The sequence below is a fragment of the Pseudorasbora parva genome, chromosome 18, assembly GCF_024679245.1.
Source record: "Pseudorasbora parva isolate DD20220531a chromosome 18, ASM2467924v1, whole genome shotgun sequence".
Taxonomy (NCBI): domain Eukaryota; kingdom Metazoa; phylum Chordata; class Actinopteri; order Cypriniformes; family Gobionidae; genus Pseudorasbora; species Pseudorasbora parva.
Window position 1 is genome coordinate 39,497,752 of NC_090189.1, and position 13,673 is coordinate 39,511,424.

General features: G+C 39.7%; 1 protein-coding gene and 1 pseudogene across 1 annotated transcript in view; both read left to right on the forward strand.

The window, feature by feature from the left end:
- Positions 1-5,351: 5,351 nt before the first annotated feature.
- The window catches only part of cngk (cyclic nucleotide-gated potassium channel), a 126,927-nt gene continuing 118,605 nt past the window's right edge, over positions 5,352-13,673 (forward strand). Inside the window, exons 1-2 of the mRNA XM_067424724.1 lie at positions 5,352-5,429; positions 5,694-5,819. Of these exons, the coding sequence (XP_067280825.1) occupies positions 5,694-5,819 (126 nt within the window). The 5' untranslated portion in view covers positions 5,352-5,429. The remainder of the gene's footprint in view (positions 5,430-5,693; positions 5,820-13,673) is intronic.
- LOC137047227 (5S ribosomal RNA) lies at positions 7,852-7,968 on the forward strand (annotated as a pseudogene).

The following is a 13,673-nucleotide window of genomic DNA, read 5'->3' on the forward strand; positions in this document are numbered from 1 at the left end:
AGTTGTTACCATGTTCAGAGAGGGTTGAGTTTGAGTCAGGACCGAGTTCAGAGAGGGTCGAGTCCGAGACGAGACCAGAGAGGGTTGAGTTCGAGACCAAGTTCAGAGAGGTAGAGTTTGAGTCGAGATCGAGTTCAAAGAGAGTCGAGTCGAGACTGGGTTCAGAGAGGGTCGTGTCCTAATCGAGACTGAGACCAGAGAGGGTCGAGTCCGAATTGAGACCGAGACCAGAGAGGGTCGAGTCAGAGTCGAGACAGAGACCAGAGAGGGTCGAGTCCGAGTCGTTTTGTAGTTATGATTAGTTCGACTCGAGACTGAATTCAGAGAGGGTCGAGTCCGAGTCGAGTTCAGAGAGGGTCGAGTCCGAGTCGAGACTCAGTTCAGAGAGGGTCGAGTCCGAGTCGTTTTGTAGTTATGATTAGTTCGAGTCGAGACTGAATTCAGAGAGGGTCGAGTCCGAGTCGAGTTCAGAGTGGGTCAAGTCCGAGTTGAGACAGAAACAAGAAAGGGCCAAGTCCGAGTCGAGACCGAGATCAGAGAGGGGCGAGTCCGAGTCGAGTTCAGAGAGGGTCAAGTCCGAGTCGAGACTGAGTTCAGAGAGGGTCGAGTCCACAGCAAGAAGGATTGCATAGTTACTGTTACTCAGTCGAAAAATTACTTACGTGAAATGACTTTTAGCGAGAATTAATAGGCAGTCTGCCCCTCCTGTTTAGCAAACTGAAAGTATTCAGAGAGTTTCCCCATTTGCGTCAGAAACATTGACACAATGCTTGTTCCTGTTATTTCAGGGAACCGAGGTTACGTTAGTACATTACATTTGTTTGAACCAAGTGATTAAAGGTGCCATGTGTAAAAATTGAGGTAAAAATATCCAAAAGAAATGACATCAAAAGAATGAGAAGAAATAAGGGCGATGATGTCATTAAAAAATGTCAAGTTATAGTGCTGCAGAGATATCAACCTTAATTAGCAGTAGTATTACTAGCCCCGGCCAATACACGAATATTTCGCACGGCTTGTGGACGTACTTGATCCTGATGTCAATCGTGTGGAAAGTACAGCCCACTACTTCATTTCAGTTCAGGGAAGAGAGCGGACGGATGGCCGAAGCCCTTGGCACCTTGAATGTATCTGATATGATAAAAATAGCTAGCCTAGAAATCTAGACGCACCCTAGCGGCAGCAAATTTAATCTGCCCGCGAGTGTCGTCTAGTAACTCTCAATACCCTTCTGAGCTGTTTTCACCTAACTCTTGCCGGGCCAATCACATCGTGTATAGAGTCGGTGGGCGGGGCCATAATGACGACGGCCAAGTTGCGTTTGTGTGCTTCTAGTAAACACAGAAACTGGCGAACGGCGGTCTTTCGAATCAGCTTTGACCGCGACTCTGGAAGACTTGGAGTTAAGCTTTTCTCTGAGAAAAGAACAAAGAACGGCACTGAAGTCATTCTTAAAAAGGGAAGATGTGTTCGGAGTTTTGCTGACCAGAATTGGATTGAGCCCTGTCAATGGTGAGTTTCCAGACCAAACATCTTGATGTGGGTCTGGCTTGTCAGGCTAAACAATAGCTGCTTTACCTGACCGGAAAAAGCAGAAGTGCGGGCGCCCGGCGACTGTGTCCCGTCCCGTCATAATAAAAGTCCCGGTAGCCGCGAGCCGTTTAGAATAGGCGCCCTCCAGTGGACGAAAAGTTGCATAGTGCACCTTTAAGGTTTGGCTGGTTACACTGCACTAGGGCTGAGGCATGCTGGGATAGGCTCCCCTAAACAAATGCAGACCACTTCAAGGCTTATTTCATTATCTCAGGATTTTTGCATCTTAAATGGCTACACAGTAACATGTTCCGTCTTTTGTCTAATTTGAAAAAAATAAAAAAATAAATAGAGCTAGATTGAGAACGAATCTCAACAAACATATTCGGTTTATGTAGCTTGCTAGCCTGACGTGGTCATACTCAATTCTAGTCAGAATATGAGTCTGATACTGCTCCGTGTTTCAACCGATCCAGGAAAGACATTCATTGGATAGACCTACCAATCAGAGCAACGGAGCGACGCATAACGTTAGTTGTCAAATGTCAACAGAACTCAACTGTGTTGCCAAATCTGCGTTTTTTCCCCTTGGGTTGTTTTCTATGTCCGCTGGTTGAAGTTTACCTCAATTATGTGATATATAGACCCAGCAGGGGTGGTAAGTAATCAAGTAAAAATACTTTGATACTTTACTTAAGTATTTTTTTCGGGGATCTGTACTTTACTTGAGTATATTTTATTTGCATCTACTTTTACTCTTACTCCACTACAATATTAAAGGCAAAGTTTACTTTTTACTCCAATACATTTCCCCATGCCCGCTCCAAGTATTAAGTATTTATTACACTTTATTTCCAAACCGGTCTGGTCTTTCTGTACTTTACTTGAGTAAATTTTATTTGCATCTACTTTTACTTTCGGGGATCTGTACTTTACTTGAGTATATTTTATTTGCATCTACTTTTACTCTTACTCCACTACAATATTAAAGGCAAAGTTTACTTTTTACTCCAATACATTTCCCCATGCCCGCTCCAAGTATTAAGTATTTATTACACTTTATTTCCAAACCGGTCTGGTCTTTCTGTACTTTACTTGAGTATATTTTATTTGCATCTACTTTTACTCTTACTCCACTACAATATTAAAGGCAAAGTTTACTTTTTACTCCAATACATTTCCCCATGCCCGCTCCAAGTATTAAGTATTTATTACACTTTATTTCCAAACCGGTCTGGTCGGTCATGGATGATCCAGTCAGGTATAGACTTGGAAAAGCTGACAAGTCAGGTTTGCCACACTAACGTTAGCTCAGTGTTTCCCCAACTTTTTTATTTTGCGGCACACAATTTACTATGAAAACATCGGTAACATTTTACAATACAGGTGCACTATTATAATTCATGCCTAACTAATGCACAGATAATCATGAGTTAATGTATTACTAATGAAGAACTAACCCATTTATTAATGATTACTGCCTCAGCAACTAATGAACATTCTATATGATTAATAGATTAAGTAATATATGAATTGCTATTAATTAAATATGACATCATTAATTCCCTAATAACATATTACATTAACTAATAATGTAAATTCATGTATTCAAAGCCATGCATTCCGACTCTCAGTTGTCTGTTTAATTCATCATTAATCATAACAATTGGCAAAATTATAGTATGACTTTACTTGTTGAGGCACATGACTATTAGCTAATTGTTACGTAATATGTCATTGTGGTTATGGCTTTATTATGGCTTTTGAATTAATTTTGAATTAGTTAATAGTATCTTGCTCCTCGCCTGTTTTATGGAGCTAATGTTATGGAACATGTCTATTTTAAGTTTAACCCCTATACTGCGTTAAGGTGCTTCATTGTCTCCTATTAATTGCAAATCTAACAAATTCTTAATTACAGTATCTAATCTTATCATTTGTTCATTTAAAGCATTGCATATCAGTCCCAAAAGATTGTATCTGCTTATTGACATTTACAGTTAATTTGAATATTTACTTTTTACTTTCTGTACTTGAGTACGTTTTAAATCTGATACTTTTGTACTTTTACTCAAGTGATGTTTGAATGGAGGACTTTCTACTTTTACTGGAGTATTTTTTTATTTAGGTATATATACTTTCACTCGAGTATAACTTTTGAGTACTTTTACCACCTCTGAGACCCAGGAATGCAAATTTAACAGGCAACCTTGCCAAAATAACACACATTTTACCCCCCCCCCAACCCTGTCTGCACGCGCGCTGGAAAAAAAAATCTTTGCCGGGGTTGTAAAAAAATATTTTAAGGATATACAGAGCACTTACCAAACATGATCATCATTTTAGAGAGAAAGAGTGCAGGTGAATACATATACAAACAAGTTCTCCATTTAAGATTTGAACAAATTCAACCCAAGCCCCTTTGATGACCTGCATGATTACGTTACTTTTGATTTTCTTTTTTTTTTTCTTCTTTTTTTAACTCTCTTCATTAGTAAGAGATTAATTTTTAATGCAATTCATATTTTTAGGGTGGACCTTTATAATGTGGGATTAAAGATCTTGGTTTGGGAAAAGACAAGATACAACCCACAGATACAACTTGGCAGAATATTCTAGTTTGCAAATAGGCCTACATTATTGATTTTTCTGTACTTTGCTCCGTTCCACTCCACTTTAAGACACACACTTGCAAACTTCCCTAAGCACTTCCCCTTGGGGGAATCCCCGCCGCCATTTTGAAGTGCGTTCCACTTCGTGAAGTGGACAATGGAAGTTTATTTCGACAGACCCTTGCTCCCTCGATTTTGACCGAGGGAGCGAATCTACTTCATATGTACACTTTAGGTAGCTTCATATACCACTATGCAACGCGATTGTGACGTCACCACATATCGCGTTTAATTTACCCCACCACAAACAACTCTAGGATATTTTTAAAAACATTTTAAGTGATCAAGGGCTTAGGGCGTTCCAGTTCAGTCCAATGCAAAGTTTCCGCCAGTAGTGGGCACTCATGCAACGTAAGCAATGATGCACATCCGAGTGAACGAGACGGAGGGAAGTTCGCAAGTGAAGAGCGTGATAAAAACGAACTGGAACGCAGCAAAAGTGTCCTAAAAAGCAGGAAGTGACTACTGGGTGATAATGGCTTCTGGGACAGGACATATATATATTCACTGCAAGTTAAGGATCCCAGTTGAGGATTATACATACAGTATATAACAGTTATCAACTTTTACTTGAGTTATTTCAAATAACCCTGGGACTCAAGGGCTCGCAAGGGAGCATTAGGAGGTTTACAGAAAATTTTAGGGAAAAGCTGCTAATTTTAGACTAATGTAAAATGTTATAAAAATAAATTTGAATTATTAATAATCAGTTAAAATGATTAGTAGTAAATTCCAGTAATTATTAATAACAATTAGCATAACAACATAAATGGAAATATTTCATTTTAAATATGTTATGTTTAACGTTTTAAATCAATGTTATTGTGTAACAAATTTATCACACTTTCTATTTTTATACAAATAAATCCTAAATAATAATTTAAAAATTCATTTCTTTTCTTTTTTTCTTTTTCTTTTTTTTGTTGCATTTTTGGTCGCACTCCAGTGTGTGACGTAAGCGTTATACTTGTCATTTAGCGTCAAAAGGATTCAAATGTGAAAAATCTCGGATTTCATTTTAAATATGTTGTATAATAACACACTTGTTTTTTATACATAAATAAATCCTAAATAATAATAAATAAATAAAAATAGTGTATTTTCTTGCAGTATTCGTGGCACTCTCGTGTGTGACGTAAGCAGCGACGTTCATTCAACTTCAAACGGATTTAACGGACACAACCGATCGAAATGTGAAGAATCAAGGATTTTCAAGCGTAAAATGTAAGTAAAGTTAGTAAAATGCATCAAAGTTACCACAACAGTTATATCCAAATATGTTTATGTTGTTTTTACCTGATTTGGAAAGATTTTAAGCAGTCATTTGCTTCCTGAATTCAGTGTTCAGAAAAACGGACGATCGAGTAACGTTACGGTTAGCGATCGCTTTTCTCTTCTTCCTGCTATAAAATTATATCTGCATTAGTATAGCTAGGTTAACGTTACTCCAGCGGTGTGTCAGAGATAAAATATCGGATCTGTTTGCAGATGGATGAGACCAAAGAGCTGGAGGATGAGGAGTCGGTGTTTTCTCCGAAGCATCATAACGTCCGCTTGTGGAACGCGTTTATTTCCGTGACATGCCTGCTCGCAGTAGTAGTGGATGTGTATGAGGTAAGATGTTTCCATCAAACCGTTGTATGTTAGTTTCAGTCTGTTATCGGAGGTTGTAGTGGTACGGTTATGCGTTTCATATACTTTAATGGCTTTACACAATTCTCTTTGAGAGGGAAAATATAGAACTAACGTTACTTAGATTGCTCATGACGCCATTTTAAACTTTAGGATGCCAAGGACCCCCAAATATGATAAACCCTTTATGGGACCCCCTTTCTAAAATCCATCCTTCAGCCTATATGTGACCCTGGCCTGGACCGCAAAACCCGTCATAAGAGACACTTTTTTTTAAAATAAAGATTTAAACATATATCTTCATTAACCATTATATTTACTTAATATCCTAATGATTTTTTGCATATAAGAAAAATGTATAATGTTTACCCACACAATGTATCATTGGCTATTGCCACCGCGTCGCTTATGACTGGTTTTGTGGTCCAGGATCACATTTTTATGGAAAAACATTGTTAGATAAATAGTAAGTGAGACATTATGAATACAACATATTGTTTACAAACTTAAATTGGCTATAATTAATGTTGTACTTATAAACCTGTAGAACATTTTCAATAAAACATTTTTTTTTTTGTATGAGCAAGTTTCACAATAATTGTATGAAACAGCTCACATACTCCTTTAAAGGAGCATGAAACCCCAAAACACTTTTTTTGAGATGTAAACAGATATGTAGGCTGCACATCATTGAAAACACTAAGGGTACTCATTAATGGTATTCATATGTAAATAGTTATTTTTGCATTTTTCAGAGCGATTTCTGTCTTCCGGCTTGAAAAGCTTAGTCGGAGCAACGTCACAAATGCTGACGTCAGCGCGGGCTTTTCGGCCTGAGTATGGGCTGCTGGGCACATGCTGACGTCGACCGCTCCGAGCGATTCTCCATATAAATTTATGACATAAAGCTCATTCATACCCCTTTTCCACCAGAATGAACCGGGTGCTAGTTCGGAGCCAGTGATAGTGTCAGTTCTAAGTTGGTTCGACTTGAGAGCCTTCTAAGAACCGTTTTCTTTTCCACATGCTAAGAGCCACAACAGAGCCAGGTCTTACGTCATACCAGAGTCCTGCACGGGTCCATCCCAGACCCGTTAATATTTGCCCGTTACCCGATCCCTGCCCGCAATAAATCACACACGCTAAAATCATTTAAATTAAAATGCTTTATTTTTTTTAATATTGCACTTCTCTCAACATCAACAGCATCATGAATGGGCTAAAGAAACAGGCTAAAGTGCCTTTATAGACTCGTTGTCAACAATTTTATATACTTCACTCACCAACTTTACTTTTACTTCATCCATTGCTAATCCTGCAACGCTCGCTCCATCTGGGCTACGAGTGGCATCAACAAAAGTCACAGTGGTGGTGACGTGATGGATCAAATGGCAAATAGTTGTTGCGTGTATGTGTAATGGTAAATTGGACATAGAAATTGTAATACAGTATGTTTGGGGGGGAAAAAGGACGACCGGATCGTTTTGATCGTTTTTCGAGAACCGGCGAACATTTAAAAGACTTAACCAAACAAAGCGAAAGTAACGCGGCCCCTCACGGACATCTGCCACGCACACACATAATAAAACAAACACAACTCAACGTAAAATCCAGGTCTGGTGATCTCTCGTCCTTATATGCCGCCGAGCTCCCTCGTGAGAGGATTTGAGACCGGTGTGGCTCACAGGTGACACTCATTCGCCATCACGCCCCGGTCTCGCTCGCTCCTCCGCCTTGCCACAGCACAGAAAAATATTGCACATATTTTTCATCCGCGCTTCTACCCGCTCGCACGGAATTAATTATCCGCCCGCGTATTTTATAATTTATGTCACAATCCACCTGTTTTAGCCACTTTTATGCCCGCGGGTACCCGACCCGTTGCAGGACTCTACTGCTAGCGAGGCAGCGGGAAACACACACACACACACACACACACACACACACAATTTCCAGGCGTGTTCTATCTAATGCATTGACGCTGCGCAGACCAACCCACATATGATATCCAAATACCAGCAGCCATATCACCCTGTAGCTCAAGACTGGTTTCCCACTGAAGCTAAGCAGGGCTGAGCCTGGTCAGTACCTGGATGGGAGACCAACTGGGAAAACCAGGTAGCTGCTGGTAGAGGTGTTAGTGAGGCCAGCAGGGGGTGCTCACCCTGTGGTCTGTGTGGGTCCTAACACCCCAGTATAGTGATGGGGACACTATACTGTCAAAAGAGCACCGTCTTTCGGATGAGACGTTAAACCAAGGTCCTGACTCTCTGTGGTCATTAAAAATCCCAGGATGTCTTTCGGAAAAAAGAGTAGGGGTGTAACCCCGGCATCCTGGCCAAATTTGCCCATTGGCCCCTGTCCATCATGGCCTCCTAATAATCCCCATATCCTGATTGGCTTCATCACTCAGTCTCCTCTCCACCAATCAGCTGGTGTGTGGTGGGCGTTCTGGCGCAATATGGCTGCCATCGCATCATCCAGGTGGATGCTGCACATTGGTGGTGGTTGAGGAGATTCCCCCCTTCTATGTAAAGCGCTTTGAGTGCCTTGAAAAGCGCTATATAAATTGAACGCATTATTATTATTATTACTGCGCGAGCGATTCAAAAGCATAAGGGGTCGTTGGCGCTCGCTCTACTTTGATGTCATACGCAATCAGTCTGCACAGCGCGCGCCGATGCATCTCGAACAAGCCTTCCCTCAGTGGCTCATGGCTTTATGATCCTACATCAGCATTAAAACGCCGCAAATCCAACGCATTTGTGCAGCTCTCCATGATTTGTATAGACGGAGATTACAATCCAGCAGCTGTTAGCTTGATTAGCTGCTATTGAAAAAATGGCGGTCACAGGTTTGTGTTCATCTTGTTGATCACGGTAACGCCGCCCCCAGCCGGTGACGCAAGCGGTTCTTACTTCTAGCCCAGCAATGTTTTGGTGTTACTTAAGAACCACTTTTCCTGGCTCGGAGCTGGTGCTTTGGCTGTGGAAACACAAAGAACCGATTTGAAACTAGGCTCTGGCTCCGATTTAGCACCAGCACTGCCTTGGTGGAAAAGGGGTATCAGTCCAATCCCTGCGCTGTAGTATGCATACAAGATAATTTAGTTAATATGCATGAGACTAGTGTTGTAGTCAAGACCACCTAAACCGAGACCAAGACAAGACCAAGACTTTGAAGGGCCGAGACCGAGTCAAGACCAAGACCAATGCATGTCCCCACACTTATGATAAAATGTGGAATATGCATATGATTGGCACTTCTCTCGTATGTGTGGGTGTGTAAGTGTACCATGAGAGAAGTTTTCATCAAATAATAAAAAGGCATTGCAGCTTTGTGGGAATTAATATTTTTCTTCTATAAGCAAATAACACTTAACTTTTCGTCAATGGGAGGCACTGAAGATGACATGTCCATATTGTTTACAGTCTGTGGACACAAACACCAAACTGACACTAACAGAGTTTTGTGTTTTGTTTTGTGAAAAGCGCTCAATCCCATTTTAAAACTCAAAGTTCCCTAAGAATGCTAATCTGGATGAGGTATTAATCTCAGACACAATCCATTATGTCTTAAATGAATGTGAATAACAGGAGGTGGAATATGTATCATACAGATATGCATTAGTATGCTGCTTAAGCAAATTATTTTTAGGGCTGTACTAGAATAATCGAATATTCGAATATTCGTTCGGTGAGGTGGCATTCGATTTTCAGTTTTGAGATTCGAATATTCGTTTTTTTTTTTTTTTCTCAACACGTGACTTCCGTCGCGGACTCATTCTCACTCATGCTTGAAATAATAATAATAAATTAAAAAAAAACACCGCAACATGCTTTCAATAAAAGCATCGCGCATTTTAAAGATTTAAATTAACAAAAAGTCAGAATAAGACAAAATAAATCCCTTATATAGAATAAAACTAATTGTAATAGATATTACATTTTGTGTCATTTTAAAAACAATTCATTTATTCTTATTCAACTGTTTATAAGCATGCTACCGTGTTCTTTATTTATTACAGTTCATTGAAATCACTGTGTGTTACTAGGGATTCATTTGTTTTAAAGAAAGGTTCGTTATTAATACCTTATTAAAGTTCTTGCTCTCAACAGACTTTGTGTTTTGTATCACTTGTGCACTGTCCGTTTTCGGAGCATAAACCTGCCCGTGTAATGCGTACCGGAAACTGTTCTATTTAAAAGATTATTAAATGCTTATTAATATTTAAAGAATGTGTGCCACCTGATCATATTGCACCAAATGCAACACTGCACTCCACTGGGTCTGCCGCAACACATTTATGATGCCGAAGAGTGAAACGTGAAGTCGTGAAAGATGATACAAATGCAAACCGACACTATTATTATATATTTAGCCCCACCCACCGAAGCTTCGAATATTCGATATTGATTGCCACCTAAGCTTCGAAGCTCAAAAAATGGCATTCGAAACAGCCCTAATTATTTTACATATGTACATATTTTTCATTTACAAATTGAAAATGTTATTGTGCAGCTTTATTGTGCAACAACAAGGAAAAGAAACCCTGTACTTGCATTTTTTGATTAACTACAGTTTGATTTAACAAATATCTCACATGTGCAGGGTTTTTCCTGGGTCAAAAATGGTCTTTGGTGGTGGCTGACAGACCTACACACACACACACACACACACACACACACACACACACCATTTTTTTTTAAAAATGCAACGAAACAATCATTTTTTTATTATCTCATGTTTATATCTCATATTATGTATGATCTCTTATCTTGATGTTTCTTTTGTTCCAACAGGTTGAATTGTTTTGGTATATATTCATATCAATTTTAGAAATAGCATTAACAGTTAACAAATAGCCACATTTTCTGCCATATACAATTTAATAAATGGATCAGCTAGCTAACAAACAACTTTGTTCTGTTTTCACCTCACTCCAGTCTAAACTAAATGATTTTAGACTATTTATTTTACTACACATTCCACATACATAAGCTGAAATACTGTGGATAGTTAAAACTAATAAATCTTAGGCCATCCTTAAAAATATTTTGGTTTGCAGTAACAGTAAAAATTTTTTAAAAAAGGGTCGGTAGGTAGGTCTATATTTTTTTTTTCAAATTTTAATATAAAAAAAAAAGTACATTTTTGGTGATGGTGATTACGTAGGTATGAATTTAAACAAATTGGCATATCGTGACATCACTGACTGGGTCTTCAAGCCGTGCCTTCGGGCGTGTAGGCTAATTGCAGGCTATATAGACCACAAACAAATTGAAATATTTGTCAAAAACATGTTTATTGCATAAATTTCAGGTGCATTCTTTAAGAAAAGGGTCCAACCACCAGCTAGCTGTCATTGACTCAAAGCTGTCAACCCTCCCTTTTTTTCCGGGTTTCTCACGTATTTTAGCTCTTTTCCCGCTGTCTTCCCGTTTTAGTATTTTCCCCGTAATATGTTTCTTATTTTTACGCTCGATTGTGTTAAATCTGAACACGCAACTATCTGTGTCTCTGAAGTGGCTTGCACTTCTTGCCAGACCAACGCATCTGGTGATATAGACTAGTGCATTTGAATATTAAAAAGCAAAAAGTTGTTTTTATGAATTCAATTAATTAAGTAGCTATAACCAGCTATTCAATCAAGAGCAGTGAGTGAGTCCTTATCTTTTGTTTGACAGACAGCAGTAAAGGCAACTGCCCCTTTAAGACCTAATACAGAGATATGCTCGTCTTTCTCAACTGTATAAAGTTCTCTTAAGCCATATAACTTACAGACTGTCTGATGGATACTCATCAAGATCGACATGTTGACATACTTTTTGTGTGAGTTTATCCGTTCAAACGCAAGACTTGAAAGAACTCAATATTTGCGCGCTGTGAGACGTGCGCGCGCTGCGCACAGAGACAGATCTTCTCTTACTGCAGAGGGTTCTCATTCGCGTCTTCTGGCGAATATACTGAGTGATGATGGCGAAAATGACTGGTCATACCGCAGCACTCGCATGCATTGAACACAGTTTACAAAGATAGACCGTTTTGCCCACGTTTTCTTTTATTATTGCTGTTGTAGTGCACGTGTATCCATCGACAGAACCATGCATAAAGCATTATTTTTCAAGTTACAACCAGTGCCGCCGCTCCCACCACGCGCTGCGGTCGAGCAGAACACACGCTACCCATAGCAACGCGTTATGACAACGACATTTCAGACTGACAGAGACAAGATAAACGGCTTTTCCGCCATTTGTTACTGTTTTGTACACGTTGTTATATTAATTATAATTCAAAATCTGTTTTATTCGCCACAATATAGTAATGATAAATGTTGAGAGGGGCACTTTTGATTCATTTTCAAAAAGGGAAGGGGCTCAAAGCCCTCCCCTCTGCAGTGCACTTGCCTGGTGTGTGTAACGTGTCCATGGTCTTGACTCCTGTCACACAATGCGGCGAAATACCCGACAGGACTTTAACAGTCTAACGTTTCAGTGAATGAGAGTATGAGCCGAACCGAAACGAACGCACGTGCAGGCCATAGTGTGACATCCGTTAACCATAGTGTAAACATAGATGACGTCACGGGTTTTTCTATAAACGAAAGAACGTAGCCTTCGTTTGTATGTAGGCCCAGGCAATTTATACATTTATAATACTTACTAAAATATAATTCATATTATTTTATTACTGTTGTATTAGTTGTTTGAAAAGTAAAAAAAAGGAATTGGTCGGTCTTAAAGCCAATTTACAACCGGCAAGTCGGTCGGACTAAAAGGGAAAAAAAATAAAAAATTGAGTCGGCCCTAAATTGACAGAGTCGGTCGGGTTACGGCAAACAAGAATATTTTTAAGGATGGCCTTACTCTCCACTCTCGCTAAATTGGGTAAGCGCACTTGTGTTCTCATTTCTGAGGTGTTCTGAGTAAATGATTAAACTGATTTGTTCAGTTCATTGTTGAACAGATCAGTTCTTATTACCGTCGTTAAAATGATTCGGTTCAAATGAGTCATTTGGTCGTGAATCGGACATTAGCAGACCCGTTGTGTGTGAATCACGGCTGTCAGAACATCGCGGAAGGTTTGTCACACAGAAAACACTTCATAACTGGATAGAAATTGTTTCCTGTTTATTTAATGTATGATTTATGTCAGCTGTTTAGGTGGTCAAACGTTTTTTGAGCGCAATTCACAGCGAGCGGTACTTCAAAAAGAGCTTATGTAATTATTTTGAAGACAGAGGGAGTGCGCGCAGGGTGGAGTTCTCTGCTCTTTATATGCCTTCAGCTGTGGTCTTGACCGGTCTTGAGACAAAATCCCGAGTCATCTTCGCCCAAGACCAAGACGAGACCGAGTAAAAATGCGGTCGATACCGAGACGAGACCAAGACCTTTAAAAAGTGGTCTCGAGACCAAGACCGATCTCGAGTACTACAACACTACATGAGACAGTCACTTCTGTCAGGCTTGTCTTCCATCTTTATTGTAGAGACATGGTGGGGAGGTTTTGGAAGTAGCGTGCGGAAAAGTCAAGGAGGAAAGCTAGGCATTGTGCTGATATGAAGTAACGTAAAGGGTGCCGAGCGGGCTGTAACCGATGCCGTCTCTGGAAGCCTTTAAGGCTCGGTAAAGTAAAATTAACTTGAGGAATCGCACGCCAAATCTGCAAGCGTTGACCATCTCATTTATGTCAGGAGTGCAAAATAACCGATCTATAGGCTAATGAACAATATTTTTGATGAAATATCAACAAGAATCAAAAGCCATGTCCTCTCCATTTTATTAGTGAAACAGCGTGCTGCATATTTGGACAAATATAGATTTAGCTGCCGAGTGA